This window comes from Benincasa hispida, chromosome 1, assembly GCF_027475165.1.
Source record: "Benincasa hispida cultivar pf3 chromosome 1, pf3_genome.v1.1, whole genome shotgun sequence".
NCBI classification, from domain to species: Eukaryota; Viridiplantae; Streptophyta; class Magnoliopsida; order Cucurbitales; family Cucurbitaceae; genus Benincasa; species Benincasa hispida.
Genome location: NC_143478.1, coordinates 38,094,231 through 38,112,129, shown reverse-complemented (window position 1 = coordinate 38,112,129; position 17,899 = coordinate 38,094,231). Strand labels below are relative to the sequence as shown.

General features: G+C 32.9%; 1 protein-coding gene across 2 annotated transcripts; it reads left to right on the top strand.

Moving 5' to 3' along the window:
- Positions 1-5,139: 5,139 nt before the first annotated feature.
- On the top strand, positions 5,140-17,313 carry NQR (ARP protein (REF)). 2 transcript variants are annotated; one of them, XR_016530741.1, is made up of 18 exons: positions 5,140-5,618; positions 6,306-6,479; positions 8,070-8,251; positions 9,164-9,269; positions 9,415-9,491; positions 10,034-10,124; positions 10,701-10,890; positions 11,222-11,348; positions 11,925-12,005; positions 12,104-12,205; positions 12,657-12,752; positions 12,936-13,010; positions 13,243-13,362; positions 14,301-14,429; positions 15,275-15,352; positions 16,206-16,351; positions 16,636-16,722; positions 16,836-16,910. XR_016530741.1 is itself a non-coding variant. In XM_039038412.2 (18 exons), the coding sequence occupies exons 1-18, from the start codon at positions 5,564-5,566 to the stop codon at positions 16,884-16,886; spliced, it is 1,908 nt and encodes a 635-aa protein (XP_038894340.2). In that variant the 5' UTR covers positions 5,140-5,563; the 3' UTR covers positions 16,887-17,313. The 2 variants fall into 2 exon arrangements, 1 of the variants encoding a protein (XP_038894340.2); XM_039038412.2 differs by having other exon boundaries at positions 16,206-16,292; positions 16,836-17,313.
- Positions 17,314-17,899: the final 586 nt, after the last annotated feature.

Sequence of the window (17,899 nt, the reverse complement as noted above, 5' to 3'; positions counted from 1 at the left end):
AACTTAATCCAACACCACGACACAAATTTCTTAATTCAGACAAAACAATTTTGCCCGAAATATAGACATATGAACTCCATATACGTATAAACTTCACGAACATCTGAACTCTAAATATATGAATTAAACTCCGTATCCCAAACCACTCTTTATTTTAAATTTTAAAATAAATATTTATAATAAATTAAGTTTAGACACTTCTACCATGGGAATCAAAACAGAGCTAAATCTATCATAATCTCAATTTTCTTAAAAAAATATCATCAATCTCATTTATATTATTTATCCCTTATTTCTTTGGCTCCATTATATTTTCTTTAATCATTTTTCAACCTTTAGTCATTATTTTCATTTTTCTTTTTTAGCACAACTTTTACTCTTTCCCACCATTCGTTATTGTTTATAAACTTTTAAGTTGATTTGATGAGAATTTATTACAAAATATATAATTTTCTTGTATCTCATCCTATAATGAATTGTATTTGGTTGTTGTTCCCACGAAATTTCAAGAGAAATTTATTTCGTGGAACTTGAACTTTGTATTTGTATTAATTTTGTGGAAAGTGAGTACAATCTCTAATACACAGTATTTTGATGCTTTCAAAATAAACTATAAACTTTAAGCTAATTGATCTTTTTGAACGATCGGCCTTTGGGCTTGTTGATCTTCTTGGAGGATCGGTCTTTGGACTTGTTGATTTTTTTGGATGATCGGCCTTAGGGCTTGTTGATCTTCTTGGAGGATTAGTGTTCGCACAAGGCTTCCGGAGAAACTTGTTTCGTGGAGTTGAACTTGAGTTGGTGTTGATGTTGAGGTTGATTTGATGCGATGTAGTCCGATCTCTAGTACTTGATCCTATGATTCTCTCTCGGTTGGGTGGATGCGCTTGACTTGAAGAAGGAAAGCACCGAACGTTCTTGTAGAAGTCTTGGAACAGTGTTTGTGTCTTCAAGGGTCTAGGAGTGCAGCTTCAAAAGGACTTCAGTAGACTGAAGTCTTGGAACAGTGTTTGTGTCTTCAAGGGTCTAGGCAAGACTTCGTTTGTGTCTTCAAGGGTCTAGGAGTGCAGCTTCAAAAGGACTTCAGGGGACTTCAGTCTTCAAGCATGGTTAGAATGGACTTCAGTCTTCAGATGTGGTCACTATAGAGAATTCCCTATATTCCCTATAAGCTCTCTGGAGTATAGAATTGCTGACCTCTACAAATGAAGAGAACTCCTCTATTTATAGAGTTTTATGCTAGAATTCATGGGCTTGGGCTTGGTCGGTCCACGGGCCTGACTAATTGGATTTGGGCCTTATTTGACATCTTGGTCAAATTAAGCCTATTTATGGGCTAAATTGGACTTTTAGCCCAAATAATAATATCAAATTGGACCGAATTAATTTTATTCAATCCAATGGTTACGAAGGAAACATGTGGCATCATCGAACTTCGTCAATTTATGTCTTCAACTTCAATTTGGGATAAATGTCAATTTCTAATTAGTCTTGAATTCAATTATTTAGAATTTCGTCCTTAATTTAGTAAATGACGTGGCAATTTGCGATCGGTTTAAAATTTCTCATTTAACAGGTGTTATCCATTAATGTCAAATGAAACACCTTTTCATATATATATATATATATATCAATTAAAATACAAACAATATTATCATACATCATAACAACAAAAGTTTTTTTTTTCTTATAACACATAGCGACAAAAGTTAGAAACAATTTACGTCAATTTTTTAAAAAATAAAACTTTAGATTGATATATTTTTAGTTGATGCTGACGTAAATGTTAAAATATAATTCATCATTAATAAATACTAATAAATATCACCACAATAAATATCATCATTAATAATAATTATTTTATATTAATATCATCATTAATAATTATTATTTTATATTAATAATTGCCATCATAATAAAAACTAGACTAATGTTTTTTTAATTTATGTAGTTTTATTCTGATTAGTTATTATTCGTTGATGCCAAATAAATTGCTAAAATTAAAAACATTGCTTTCTAATAAAATAAAGTAAAATTTTGTTGGAGTTATGGTTGGTTTTAGTTAAAAACTAGGTAAGTATATTATAAGAGCCCATGCAAGTTTGATTCAATATAATTATTATATGTGGGATGGAGAAGTCGAACTTTTGATATTGAGGTTGAAAGTATAAATTTGTTTACAGTTAAGATATACTCATTTTGTCTCTGACTCAATACAACTGTCAATAAACATAAATAAGTTTTTTTAGATCGATTCTTTTTAATGACACTAACATTCCTGTCATGATTGATCTCATTCTTGTTAACTTTCATTATAACTCGTTGTTGGTGTCATTCTCATTTGGCATAAGTTAATGATGTCTGAATAACTCACAAAATAAACATAAATGATAAAATTGTAGATTTAGTCACTAAACACATTCATGCTTGTATCTAATAAGTATCTAAACTTTAAAAATGTCAAATACATTCAATAACATTATGTTCTGTGTTCAATAGATTTTTAACATATATAACATTGTTTAAAATGAATGATTCCATTAGATGTAAAATTAAGGGAGATTTTCAAAAATAGAAAAATAAGTGAAAATATTTACATAAACTAGCAAAATTTTAATCTTTTTTTATAGAGACTGATAGAAGTCTACCAATATCTATCAGTTATAAAAATTGATAGATGTCTATCATTGGTAGACGTCGATAAAAGTCTATAAAAGTCTATCGGTGTTTTTTTTTTTTTGTTATTTCTATAAATAATTTAACATTTTTTTTATTTGTAAAAATTTCCTTTAAAACTAATTTTGGTATCAAATAAGTAACTATAATTTCAATCTTAAGTCCTAATAGCTTTGTAAATGTGTTTTAAATGTTGAATAGGTCAAAAACATTTATCAAATACGGAATAAAGTTTAAAGGCATATTTTTAAAAACCCATAACAATTTGTTTAAAACTTAGAGACGCAAACTTAAAAGTTAAAAAAATTAGTTTCACAACCATTTAGTTTTAGTTTTTTTTTAAAAAATTAAGCGTATTTCATCCACATTTCATATAATGATTTACATATTTTTTAAGTACAATGGTTGAATTCTGAACCATATTCAAAAAATAAAAATATTTTTTTAAAGCTATTTTTATAGTTCTCAAATTTTGGATTGGTTTTTTAAAACTATTTGTGAAAAATAGATAACAAAGGAAAAATTTAAAGATGGAAGTGGCTTAATTTTCAAAAACAAAAACAAAAAAGAAAATGGTTGTTAGACGAGACCTAAACTTACAACTTAAACAAAATTGATGTCAAATGTTCAAACATTAATGTATATCAAAAGTTTAAGAATTTAATAGACACTATTTAAAGTTTTCCTGGATGGAAGTACTCCCTTGCTTGTTTGACCAAAGGAGTTTCTTAAACCCAAGGACCCACGTAGTGGCAGATTCATAATTTTTGTTAAGGGGCTTAGTTTAAAGTTTTGTAAAATATTAAAATAAGTCTAAATATTTAAATTACAAATTTCAATTTTGTGTCTTGTAGATCACGCAACTTTAAAAATGTCTAATAGACCTCCATTTTTTTTTATTTTTTATTTCACATCTAAAATTGAATTTATGTGTAATGAAATTTAAACTTTCAATTATGTGTTTGGTAGATCCATAAATTTTAAAATATATATATAAAACTAAGGACTTATTACTCTATTAAACAAAATTGAAAAAATTTAGAAATTTATTGGACTCAAATTTGAAAGTGTGAGATTTAATAAAAATAAAAATAAAAATCTAAGTCTACATTTTTTAAAGTTCATGGACCAAATATATACAAGTTTTAAAAATAAAAAATCTAAACTTATAATTTAATCTTAATTTATATAATTGTGGTTTTTTTTTTCTTACTTCACCAACATCTTGGCCTATAGAAGGAGGTTGGAGCATTCTACCACCATGTCAATTGCCAAATAATCATTTTAATAATTAAAATGACTTTCTTCTTTTACTGTTATGAAAACACATTGAAGTTGAGGGACGTAAGGACTTACGATAAATTCGTCCTTGGATCCAAAATTACAAAACATCAATTATTTTACTTATTAGTTTCTTAAACTTCGTTAAAAAAATTAGACTCGTGATTCAACCAACATTGATTTGGTTTAATAGATTAAAAATGAAAAAGACTCTAACTATTTATTTTTCACAATATATGGATGATAGAATCCAACTTCTACTTTGAGATTGATAATAGTTGAGTTCAACTGATTTTGGAGTTTTAGTACAAATGACCCAAGTTGGGTGAGAAAAATGATATTTGCCCATTTTTTGAAAATGAAGTTTTTTTTTATCCTTTGCTAATATTTGGTTGAAATTACTAAAACGAAACCCTTGCGCATGCGGAATGACCTCTTACTCTTGTTATCTTGCTATCTTGCTCCATCTCTTTCCTCTCTCACATCACTTTCTACTCTCTTGTTGTCTCGATCTCTCGTCCGCGTGCCCTCTCATCTGCCCTTAGTGGTCTCGTTCTACCTGAAGTTGACTGCGTTAGAGCTATTCGTGTCAGGGAAGTTGTGGTCATGTCGGAGAAAAGGAAGACGCGCTAGAAAGTAGGAGATATGAAGAAGAAAAAATATCAAGAAATGAAGGATAATACTATAACTTCATGTAGTCATGACATCAACGAAAGGACATTTTACAATTATTCTTAAATAGTGATTTTTTTTAAAAAAATTTTTGAGCCTATAAAATGGGTGAGTTGTGTCATTTTCTAAGACCCCCGTTTGTTAACCATTTTGTGTTTGAAAATTAAGTATATAGATACTACTTCCACTTTCAAATTTTTAATTTGTTATTACTTTTCACCGATTGTTTAAAAAACTAAACTAAATCTTGAAAACTAAAAAAAAGTAGTTTTCAAAAAATTATTTTGTTTTTGGAATTTAACTTAAAATTCAATCATTATAACTAAAAAAGATGCAAATTGGTGTAAGAAAGGTGGATGAAATAAACTTAATCTTAAAAAACAAAAACAAACCATAAAATGATTACCAACTGATTTTGGCAAAAGACTCAACCAACTAATCTCCGAGAGATTCACTAATTAATTTCACTCTCTAATTTGATGAAAAACACATCTACCTTGTTTCCACTATGGGTACATATTGTAGCAAAAAACAATGAACTCTGTTTCCATTATTGCTTCGTTCATAATTTCATACACATAAACATTACCCATTCAGCTACGTCAACTCCTCGATATTTACAATATCTCTGCCGGCTTTGGGCACTTTCACGACTAGCGCCTGATTCTGATTGGCCGTAAAATCTCAACTTTCTCAAATCTACCACGTCTCTGATCGGTCCACAATCTCCAGCGGTTCTTCTTCGTCGTCTACCGCTTGATTTCTTCTTCGCAATCTTTATCATTTCCCATTCTGGATCAGCAGCATGGACACGCTTCTATCCCACGTTCTATATAGATTCATATACGCAATACACATGGAAATAGGTCGGTAGCAGTTTCGCTTCCTTCATCGACCTCCTCTCACCCGTTATTCCGCCATTTCCAATCTGACTATGGAGTTGAAACCTGGATTATCGGCTTTGGTCACCGGCGGAGCTTCTGGAATTGGTATTTTTGTTCTGTCTTGCTTTTTATTTTGTTTGATGCGTTTCTGGTGCCGTAACTGGTTATTTATTTGTGTAAACTCTCCTCAAAATGGTGACGATTTCATCGTCAACGACTTCTTGTTTTTAACTGTATTGTTGATGGACTGTCTTAATCATGTAGCTGAGTGAATTAGTTATTTCTGCTTCGAACTAATTTGAAGCGTTTAGTTGCGAGCTTCTGAATTTTGAATTATATCGTTGGATTTGATTATGTATCGGTTTCACGTGTTTCTTCTCCGACAAGCTTTGGTTCAAGATTGAGCAAACCGTCCTCTGTTTATAAGTTATGTTGAATTGCATTTGCATCACGGGGAAATTTTTAAAACTTATCATTGTTCTTAACTTTTAGAGTTTGGTACTCTTGCAATGGTGTTTTAGTGCTTAGGCTGGCCTTGTTTGTATATATTTTATTTGAACTTGTGTACAAGTATTGTATGGAAATAACCAATAGAAAAGGATTTCTTACACAAGCCGTGGATTTTCATTTTATGCTTTGGAAAGACCGTTGAGCCGTTTAAGAATTAGGGAAAGATTAACCAAAAATCAATTCAGTTATCTTAAATGCAGTGATTTTATTACTATGTTCTAATATTTGATATTTGATGGCATGCTCATTATATCTTGTTATTTGGTGGTTATTCCTGTTTAGGTAAAGCGATCTGCCTAGCTCTAGGAGAGAAAGGAGTATTTGTGACTGTCGTTGATGTTTCTGAAGAAAAGGGACAGGAAGTTGTATCCATTATCCAACAAAAGAATGCCAAGCTTCATTCAAAGTCAGAGGTTCCACCTGCAATATTCGTAAGATGTGATGTTACCAACACAAGTAAGTGGAATCTCTCCGATCTTATAAATTTTATTATATTGTTTATTTATTTAAACGATTCTGGTGGGGTTCCCTCCTTATTGCATCCATCTCTTGTAATTGTTAACTTAATAACGTCAATGTTGGTTACCTCCGGAAAAAAAAAAACGTCAATATTGGCTTTGAATTGCTAGTTTCATGTTCTAGTTGTCATTTGTAATAAGCTGTTTTAGTATGTTCACGGGCCCATGGCTATAGTTGTTATTGTTCACATTGGAGTTTAATACTATGAATGGGCTATTCACTTCCATGAAAGTTACGAGGCTCTTGTCATTTCTCCTGATTTTTTTTTTTTTAAAATTTAAAGTTGGATATATTTCTTCATTTGTATGGTTAAGAGATTGTTAATTCAACGCGTAGCTTGTGGTCATTCATACTTGTAGAGGGGTGTAGTGATTTTATTTCAGTTTTAGGAAAAGAAATCTAAGAAATAAGACCCCAGTGACAACTTTTCAAACTTACCAAACCAAAGAACCTTTGAAGACAGACAACTTTCAGCTGTGGCATAATAGGATGGACTCCACCGAAATTCTTGCTTATACTTGCTATATCCCCTTTCTTAGCACTTGGGCAACGACAGCCAAAATGTGTCTCTCTCAGTTGGTAAGCCATTTTGTAGTTCATGTTGGAAATAGGAGTTATTTCTATCTTGTCATAGTACGAATAAAAAATTTTGTTTCCAAGATAACAGTGGTAAGCATGGAAAAAGCAGAAAAATTTGAAGCTGAACCAATTTTATGCATTTGTGTGATTTTTTGTTCATCTTGGTGATAACGGGAAATCTTCTGAAATGACTATACCAATAACATACCGAAAGACCTAGCACTAAGGAGGTTACACAAGGAGATTGCGATAACTGAAAAACTATATTTTTTTATGGTATGAAATATTAATATTGCAATGGGAGGGGAAGCCCCTAAACGTTAAGACCCTGTCAAAGACTACAAAAGAGTCCAATTTGCCAAGAGGTCATTATTAATAAGACTCTTAGTTGAAAAGGGGGAATAACATGTACGCCAGTAGAGCTAAAATAAAAAAATAGAATCTATGGATATGGATCCATAAAAAGTAGGTAGTGTTTTGCTGAAGACGGGGTTGTTCTAATCCCTCCACAATAACAGAAATTTCTGAAAGATTGTGATTTAGAAAGACTACTCCATTTGATCTAAACTTGAGGTATAGATGTGTCCCTATTTTGAGGTATAGATCTTTTTCTCCTTCTCTCTACTTTTTTTTTTTTTTTTTTCCTTTCTTTGCTTAGTTACTAAATTAAAATAAAAACTAATATCCTCCACCAATACATTTATCAGAATATTTATCAAAATTAATTTGATGCCTTTAGATGCATAGGCAGGGCTAGGATGCTATTGGTTGTTGACTCTTTATGAATCATTGTTGCATTACTAATAAATCACAACAATGCACGAATATGCCAAACACAGAGTGTAGATATTTTTTGGGGGGTTTACTCCGTATCCTCTACGAATTCATTTGTTAGAATAAGTTGATGCCTTTATATGTTTACTCAATTTTAACTTGGCTGATGCGCAGATGACGTACAGAAGGCTTTCGGCAAGCACTTAACAACATATGGAGGATTAGATATCTGTATCAATAGTGCTGGAATTGGCAGCAAAATAGTATTTCATAGGGATCAAACTGATGGTGCTCGAACATGGAGACATGTTATTGATGTGAACCTACTTGGTGTCATAGCATGCACTCAACTTGCAGTATGCCTTCTTATTGGACTTGGTTTTCTCCATAATTACACCATGAAGTGTTCTTTTTTGTCAGGGCCAAGTTTGGTTTTGTGATTTGGCTTGCTTAGGGATAGGAAATTCTACTAATTGGATGCCTGGATCATTAATAAATTCACTCTACCCTTCAACTCCATGCCATCTGCACACTTACATTATTTTTTCCATCTTTGGTTGGAACTCTGATAATTTCAGTTAATTTAAACTTGTTTAATTCAAACCGAATCGATCTCGTATTTGGTTTGCTTATAAAACATATAATTTATCAGATTAGTTACTGAGGCCATCCTTAATCATATGAATTGTTTTGGTAATGAAAGAAATTTCATAGAGATTGGTTTTAGTCCTAGAGGATTTGATTTTCCATTAATCTGTTGTAATTTTTTTTAATCCTACATTTACATGTACCCACCATCCTTCCTAAATTAACTAACAACAGTTCAAAATACAGTTGAGTAGGATATTTGGGAGGGAAGAGATGAGGAAAGGAGACCGTTGTTCAACTTCTGACTGTTAACATCCTGTAATATGCATTTACCTGTGTCCTTCCATCGTAACCTTTGTTCATATTAAAGTATCTAAAGAAGGAGTAGCATTGTTAATTAAATACTCTCTATTTATTTGAGGAAAAAAGATCTAATATCTAATCTCTTGTTTCTTTGATGTGGCAACAAAAATTATGGCTAAGTTTTTTTAAAGAGTTTAGAGTTCAATAGGCGTATTCAACAAAATTTTCTGTTCTTCTTCTGGGAAATCCGTCATTGAGAGGGAGAAAAATTCTATGGAACTGTGCATTGTTGGTGCCAAAATAGACATACTGTTGAACTTCTTAGAACTCACTCACTTATAACTAACGTCTTTGCCTCTCTCTGCTGTCTGGACCAGATAAGGACCATGCAATCAATGGAAAGACCAGGTGTAATTGTCAACATAGGCTCTGCTTCAGGTCTTTATCCACTATCTGCAGATCCTGCATATACTGCGTCCAAAGGTGTTTTATCTATCTTTTATTTGCTTTCTATTTTGTCTCATATCTTATGCAATTTGTTTTTTCTAAACTGTTTGTGGTTAGTTATGACTTAATGAATGTCGATAATTACAAAGATGACTTCGAATTTGTGTTTCTATATTTCCAGGTGGTGTTGTTATGTTTACTAGATCACTTTCTCCATACAAACGCAAGGGGATTCGGATCAATGTACTTTGTCCTGAGGTAAGGAGATAAGTTGAAGCATTTTGTCAATGTTATCCAATGTCCAAAAAATACAACCTTAGGGTAAACATCTTCAATCACCAATATAAGGTTTGTTAAAAGGGGCACGCACAAGATGTATGAGATTATGAGTGATATGCTTATTGTGGTTTCTTGATGGTCTCATGCAATTATTTTGTGTTCAGCTTTCTTTTGTTTTATGGTTCAATTACTTTATCTTTATTTCTTCATGTATTACGTGGTATAGTGAACCTACTACATTTTATCTTGCCTGAAAGGATTTTCAGTTGGTAGTCGGATTTCACGTTTAAGACTTCATGAATGAGGAATTATTATCCATTAGGTCTCTGTCTTTGGCTTCCTTTTGTATCATCAAAATTCTTTTGCAATTTCTATCAATTTTGAGGGCCCATGTGTCAATTTTTGGGTATTGTTCTTAGTCTGCATATAACATTTCATTCCGTTTGCACTATTCATTCACCTGTATTCATTGACGAGTACCAAATATTTATCTGCATGTGTTACCCAAAATTTCTTTGCAGTTCGTCAAAACAGAGCTGGCCACAGCAGGAGTAGGTGAAAGGTTTGCTGAACGATTGGGAGGTTTTATTCCCATGGAGATGGTGATTAAAGGTTCGTTATTCAATGTCAATTCATAGATAATTTTTGTGGTAGAATTCAATTACCCTTCTATGGAAAATTTTCTCCTGCTGATTACAGACTCTTATTGGATGATAGATGCATCCTTCAATGTTTTATTAACTATTATTAGCATTCCGCATACAGTTTTAAACATAGTACCATACTGCATTCAGCAGTTTTTTGTTTCATTTATTTTTAGGAAGGGGTTTTCTTCTTCTTTATTTTGTGATTTTTTTTTTTTTTTTTTTTTTTTGTGGGGGGTGGGAGTTATAGAGTTGTAGTCAGAACGAAAAACGTGGCAGCCACAAGAACAAAAAGAAAAAAGGCAGGTCATAATAAAAGAAGACCACAAAAAACTCTCTTTGGATCTAAGATTTTGGTGATACTTTTAAACTGCGTATATTTATAAAAATGGGCCTTTCTCAAGTACACTTGCACATAAAATCCCATCGTGCATATCTAGTTAAACATGTCAGAAAGATATTGCAAGCTGCAAATCAAAATTTTTCTCCATGCTTTTTCCAAATAAAGTCAGATTCTAATATTCCATGCTTCAATGCTTTTTAGGTACTTTTGAACTAATCACCGATGAGAGAAAAGCTGGTTCATGCCTATGGATTACAAATCGCAGAGGGATGGAGTACTGGCCTACCTCTACAGAAGAAGCAAAATACTTGCTTCCTTCCTCGCATTTGAGAAAAAAATCTTCATCGGCATTTTTTCAGAAAATTGATATTCCCCAAAGTTTTGAAAAAGTGTGCGTAATGCTCTGTGTTCGGAAATTCCACTATTTACTCAATGATTCAATTTTATGAAGGATGAATTTCAATATGGTTGTTTGAAATTTGATATTCAATTGAGTCAAGTGCAACATCATGCATTGTTTCATCTTTGATGTCTATGATTTGGGTGTATATAGATGAATAATAATATCAGATTATGTGCCAATGGCATGTAGATGAATAATATTAGATTATGTGCCAATGGCATGTCCTTGTTGCAGCATGTTGGCTTCTATGTTTTTAGTTTATCTAGTCGTTCACCCCTAGTCAGTAATTGCTTACATTTTCATTTAACTATTCTTCTAGAGTTGTTCATACTCTGAGCCACAATTTTCGTGGAGCAACTAGCATTGTGCGCTCACCATTGAGATTGCCCATCAGACCAGATCATGTTCTCGTGAAAATCATATATGCTGGCGTAAATGCAAGCGATGTAAGTTTCAAAGTTTCAAAATCTCAGTAGATCTTATTGTTGTACAGTGTTTACCATTTCTTTCATGTAGAACTTTCACAAACACTTCTATGTTCTTATTTGTTTACCCCCTTTTTTATTGTTTAAACCTTACTGGACTCTTTTAGTTGTAGCTGCACCATTTTCGTTTCATCAGAATGAGGTTCTGTCTGATGTTAGTGCAAAGGCAATAAAACTTCTGAGGATAATTCTCCTAAACCAAAGTATTTTTTATTCTAACTCAGACACTGGAAGTTTCTTCAAATCACCAACTTTTATACTCACCAATGAATACTAAGACCAGATCATCTGTGTATATTCAGAATTTACTTTTTGAGTCCTGACATAAACAACATGATTAGTTAACAAGAGCCAAAAGGTAGAAGGTAAAATGTACCCTGTTGTGTCATCTAGTATTTTTTTTTCCTAATTATTTGCACTCTTTCCATTTCAATTCTCACAACTTAAAGGACTATGAAGCCCCACCCCTAGGTTATACTACTGTAATAACATGTACAAAGATCTTGTTTCTCCTCTAACTTGTGGTATAATTTACAGGTAAATTTCAGCTCAGGTCATTATTTCGGTAGTAGCAACAAAGATCTTCAATCTATCCTTCCGTTAGATGCTGGTTTTGAGGTTCTCAGGGTTAACTTTTTAATGTTTGGTTAATAAGACCATTGCTTCTTACGATTGTACTCAATTTCTCTAAATAATAAAAATAATTTTCATGGCAGGGTGTGGGTATAATTGCAGCAGTTGGTGATTCTGTCACTCACCTGAAGGTTGGAACTCCTGCCGCAATGATGACGTTTGGAAGTTATGCAGAGTTTGTCACGGTGAATTTCTCTTAAAAATTTTGGCTCAATCATCGAGTCTTGGGATGATTTGCTCATCTTTATGCCTAATTTGTTTCCAAGTATTTCAATCTCACACTTGGAATTCCGGAGAGTGAATCTTCTCTTTTAGATCCTGGCCTTGGTGATTTTGATTGCATATGTCAATGTGTTTAGATCATCTCTTCGTGGAGTTTTTTCTTGGGTTGTTCCAGTGGAGCCTTGTGGTTTCTTTGTATTGTTGTTCCTGAATCCTTTAGCTCGGTGGCTCGTTGGTTTTTTATTTCTTTATATTGTTTTATGCTTGTAATGCTCTTGGTTCTTATTTTGTTTCATTTTTCTTTCCTTTCCCATCGGGAATTTGTTTGTTGAACATTTTCAATGAGAGGTGGAGAGAGTTGCACGTGTCAATGTTTGGAATTTGTACTGAGAACTTTTTGGTTTTACTTAACAGATTCATTCAAAACATATCCTTCCTGTTGCAAGACCCGATCCAGAAGTTGTTGCCATGCTGACTTCAGGACTAACGGCTTCCATTGCTCTAGAAAAGGTTTTTACTGAAAATTGTGGCCAGTTCCTTCTGCTGACTGATTTAATTACATTTTCTACTAAAAAATCATATAAACTTCTGATTTTTCTACAAAATTCTTTATGTACTGGTCTGATCATCTTATGCTTTACACAGATGCTAGTTCTCTAAGCATACTGATAATTATTTTCACCATTTATCTAGGCAGCGCAAATGGAATCTGGAAAGGTTGTTCTTGTCACTGCTGCTGCTGGAGGCACTGGGCAATTCGCTGTCCAGGTTTAATCATAATTTCCTCTCTCTCTAGTAGTAGCTTCTTTTCACTTTGTTTTGCATATAATGTAATTTTCCTTCAAAGGATTGAAATTCTTTTTCTTAGTCCTATGAGAAAATTCCTTCCAACTCTCTTCCATGCTCAGTCTGTTTGTTCCATTTCTCGACATTTATGGTAATTACTAATTTCAATTGTTAGATAAATGTCATTCATTTCACATTATTTTCAAACGTGCAGCTTGCCAAGTTAGCTGGAAATAAGGTTGTTGCAACGTGTGGAGGTAAGGGAAAAGCCACACTTCTAAAAGATTTGGGAGTTGATCGAGTTATAGATTACAGATCTGAAGACATTAAAACTGTATGTTTCCAAAATCATTTCTAAATTTTTCATTATCTTTTTCCTGAGTTTGATTGTTTAGCAGGTGCTAAGTTGAAACTGAACAGAAAGCTTTGCTTGTGAGTTAGATCTAGAACAATAATATGGATAATCTATCTGACTACTTGAATTAGGTTCCCCCTCCCCCAAAGAAAATGGAAAAAAATAAAGCTATATGAAAAATATCTTGCTTGCTCGAGGTTTTTATTAACTGCAAGTTTTGCTGATGACATTCAATTTTGGTAGGAAAATAAGCAAAGGCTCTTTCATAGGTCTTGTAGATCGACGGTGAGATTTAGGAGATTGCTCACTGAGCCTTTATAACGCCTCCGCCCTTGGCTAAAATCATTTGTACTTGATAGTCTTTCGAACAACCCTAAAATGAGGAGCTTTATGTTATCCTTTTGGCTCGTTGGGTTTATTTGATACCGGTCTTTTTTACTTTCCTTGTTTCTAATGATATTGATTTCTTCATAATCCATATTTTATTAAAAATGAAAAATACTTTTCACAGAACCTATTTGATAGTGGTTCTATTATTATTATTTTTTTAAATATGTGTGGGTGGGTGGGACTAGGAACCACAAAATTAAATGTTTTCTTATTCCCAATATCTAAAAGTCTTTTCATTCTTCTCCAAAATTCGAACTGCATTTTATTATATGCTTACAACTTTATATATTATATTATTTAAGCTGATTACTTTAGGCTGTTTTCCTATCTGACATAGGCGTCACAGTAGTGTAAGCTATTTTGCGAGTGTCAGTGCCCTTCAGTTTGGTTATAAAAGTTATGGTGAAAGGTTCAAAAGATAAATGCTTTCTTTAGTACAAGAAATGTGGAGATACATTCCAAGAAGTCAGTTTTCCTTTCAATTCTAGAGTTCGGGAGGGGTATATTTATAAACCTTGCTTCTCCAGGTTCTAAAGACGGAGTATCCTAAAGGCATTGATATCATCTATGAGTCAGTTGGAGGTGATATGTTTAGTTTGTGTTTGAATGCATTGGCTATCTATGGACGACTGGTTGTGATCGGAATGATCTCACAGGTTAGTTTTCCAAAAGCCCTATGTCCATCCTGTTGCTTTGTACTTGAATGCTTTTGTTACTGGAACATTTCAACTGTTGCGATACTGTATTTCATTTTTATCAAGCGATACTGTATTTCATTTTTATCAACTGTGCGGTTTATATTTTTGCATTTATTTGCTTTATTATACTATTTCCAAGGAAAAAGAAAGGTCTTATTCATCAGAGCTTCATGAAAAATGGATGGACTTTTGTCTGTTGTCATCAAGATTTGTACTTAAAGCAGTTTAAGTAGTTGTTGAAGGCGATATCATGCTTACAGTTCAAGATTATTGCTGAAAGTGAATTGCCGATATGATATATTCTAGATATCATTTTTCTGCTAGTCTTAGAATTTAGATGCCGTTGTTTTCAGTGAGTTAAAGAATGCAAATCCATCTGCATGCCACTCAATAGGATTAATTAATCGAGTCGAAATATATTTCTTGACAATCTATGCGAAGTTTGAACGAACATCTCTATTTTGCCACGTAGTGAAATTTCGCTTGGTAGATTAAATGTGAGTGTTACTGAAGCTAACACCAGATTCCCAAACTGAACTTAAGACCACTTGAACCAATATTTTACTTTGGATATTACCCTGCAGAATCTACCATAAATAGTTATTGGATCCAGATGAACTTTCAAACGTATAAGTCAATATATTCCTCTTCTTTTTTCTTTTTTTCATTGCTTAGAAATATAATTTGTCAGTTTGTTGTTCGTAGCTCCATAGCTCCACCCCACATGTATTATTCTCAAAATTAGGAAGTATTTTTCTCCTTGTTTTTGAATTTCTTGTTATATTGTTTCACTTTCATCTCAGTATCAAGGAGAGAACGGATGGGAGCCATCAAATTACCCAGGACTTTGCGAGAAAATTCTAAAGAAGAGCCAAACTGTTGTATGTTTCCATCTCATTTCATGATGACTGTTACCCCCCCACCCCCCCCACACACACACACACAAAACACGCGCGCATGCACAAAATAAGATCTATTATGCCCCACTTTCAACTTTTTCTTGGAAAGAAAACTCTCAAGCGGTGTAAAATTTTCCCTTTTTTTTCTTCTTCATGTCGAATCTAGTTGTAGAGTCTCTTTGTATAAGTGGATTGGTTTGAGCGAACACACTTGGGATTTAGGACTTGTTCATTTTTTCTTTTTTTAATATTTTGGCTCTCGTTAATAACCAATTTATTCTTGAAAATTAAGTCTAAATATTGCTTCCATCTATTGATTTTTATCTTTTGTTGTCTACATTTTATGAGTGTTTTCAAAATCCAAGCCAAATTTTGAAAATTAAAAAAATATGAAAACCATGATTAAGAAGCTTACCTAAAAAATATGGCTAAGAATTCAAATATTTACCTTAAAAATATGAAAACCATAATTAAGTTGTGTGAAGAAGCACAATTTTAAAAAACCAAAGAGTTGTTACCAAACGGAGCTTTAAATACTGAATTGACGTATTGTATCTTGCTAATTCATAATTTGTATGCATCCTTAGTACAATAATTGTGGTATCCATCAATTTACTGCATGCTGCTTTCCTCTATGGACAGAAAATCAATAACAACGTCTACACCTACCTATAATGCTACATAAGAATATCTAGCTAATTCAAGGGCTGCTCCATACCTTTTAGCACATGAATGTATCATATTCCGTTGTCATACTATCTCTACCTCCTTGTATCAACTAGTTGTGTAATAATTGTATCACTCATTTTCACTACAAGTTCTTAATAATCTTCAGGCTGGGTTCTTCCTCATACAATATGCTCACCTCTGGCAACAACATTTGGATAGATTATTTCATCTCTTCTCCTCAGGCAAGCTGAAGGTATTTGCTTAAAGTCTGCTTTGTAACTGCAGCTTTATGGTGCCAGTAAGAGAAAGTAGGTAGGAGAAATAAAAATGTACTTCTTTTTAGAGAAGAGTAAAAATACTTGTAGTGAAACAAATGACAATAGATTGGGAAAATGAGATGCTTAAGGGAATGTTATTCTGGACTACATTCTACTGAAACAAGCACAAGATAACAACAACAATGATAATAATAATACACACACAAATATCTCTAGTACTTTCATTATTTCATTTAGTAATGAAGTATTTCATCAAAATTCTTATCATACAACCTTTGTAACTTCTTTCTACCTGGATGATTCAAATCCGCTTTACAGGTTTTGGTGGATCCTAAAAGATTTTTGGGCGTGCAGTCGATTGTAGATGCAGTTGAATATCTGCATTCAGGCAAAAGTGTTGGCAAGGTATGGGCTTTCTCTTTCTTTGGAACAATGTTGAGAATGTATGGACTTCCAAATAGTATTCTTTTTTTGTTAATCTGGATTTTCCTGAAAAACGTTTTGGGTTATAAAAACAGGTTGTTGTATGCATTGACCCAACCTTCATTGAACACAAATCAAAGCTCTGAAACTGAAATGCTTCCACCACCAAAGTTCTAACTTTGGACTGTCCGTACAAGAAGAGAAACCAAAGGCTAACTCTTGCTGTAAAGTTCTAAAAAAACCCAAAACTTATGCAGGGAAATCTCTTTGATGACCAATAAAATCCCCTTTTTTTTTCATTGTTGAAAATAAAAAAAGAGGGGGGGGGGGGGTTGGGTTGGCGCTGGGAAGGCAGTATTAAGGTGTGGAAGGTACAAAGTTCATTTATCCTGTGGTGGCTGCTGAGAAATCTCCAAAAGCATGCGTTGTAGGAATTCTGTGACTGTCTGTTTAAAATTATGGTCAGAATCATAGTACTGAGCACCCCTTGTATGTTCCTTTTTATTAATTGTTAGTTTAGTTTAAAGACACCAGTGTGCATTTTTCTTTACCAGTAAAGTTCTCTTAGGAGTCTGTCGATTTCCCTTTCGTATGCTCTTATTTTTAACATGTTCATATGCTCATGAGTTGTTTGACTCATGGGTTAAGAAGCTGTCCATGTGTAACACATAGTATTAAATTTTCATTCACATCTTAGATATTTTTTTATCAATATGTATCATCATTTCATCGTAAAAGAATCCATAAAAAATAAGAATAAACAATAAAATATTGCTAAACTAAATATAATAATAGATTTATACATGTTAGTTTGTTTTAGTGACGGATCCAGAAATTTTGTTGATAGGACCTTTATAATCGAAGGGTTGTTAAGGAAGGAAAATTTGAAATAAATAAATAAAGGTAAGGAGTAGGGTTTGAATCTAGGTTTGAAGGGGTTGGAAGTCATATTTACCATTGGGCTAGCTACTGTGTCTGTAATGTATTATGCAGTTATATACATATAAAGAGCATAAAGTTGAGGGTGATTTCCCCTCTCTCCTTAGGTCAATACTAAATCCGTCGGTGGCTTGTTTAAAAATGGGCATAAAGTTGAGGAGGGCTTCTCCCTCCCTAGAGATCTATATTAAATTCGTCGGTGACTTGCTTAAAAATCATA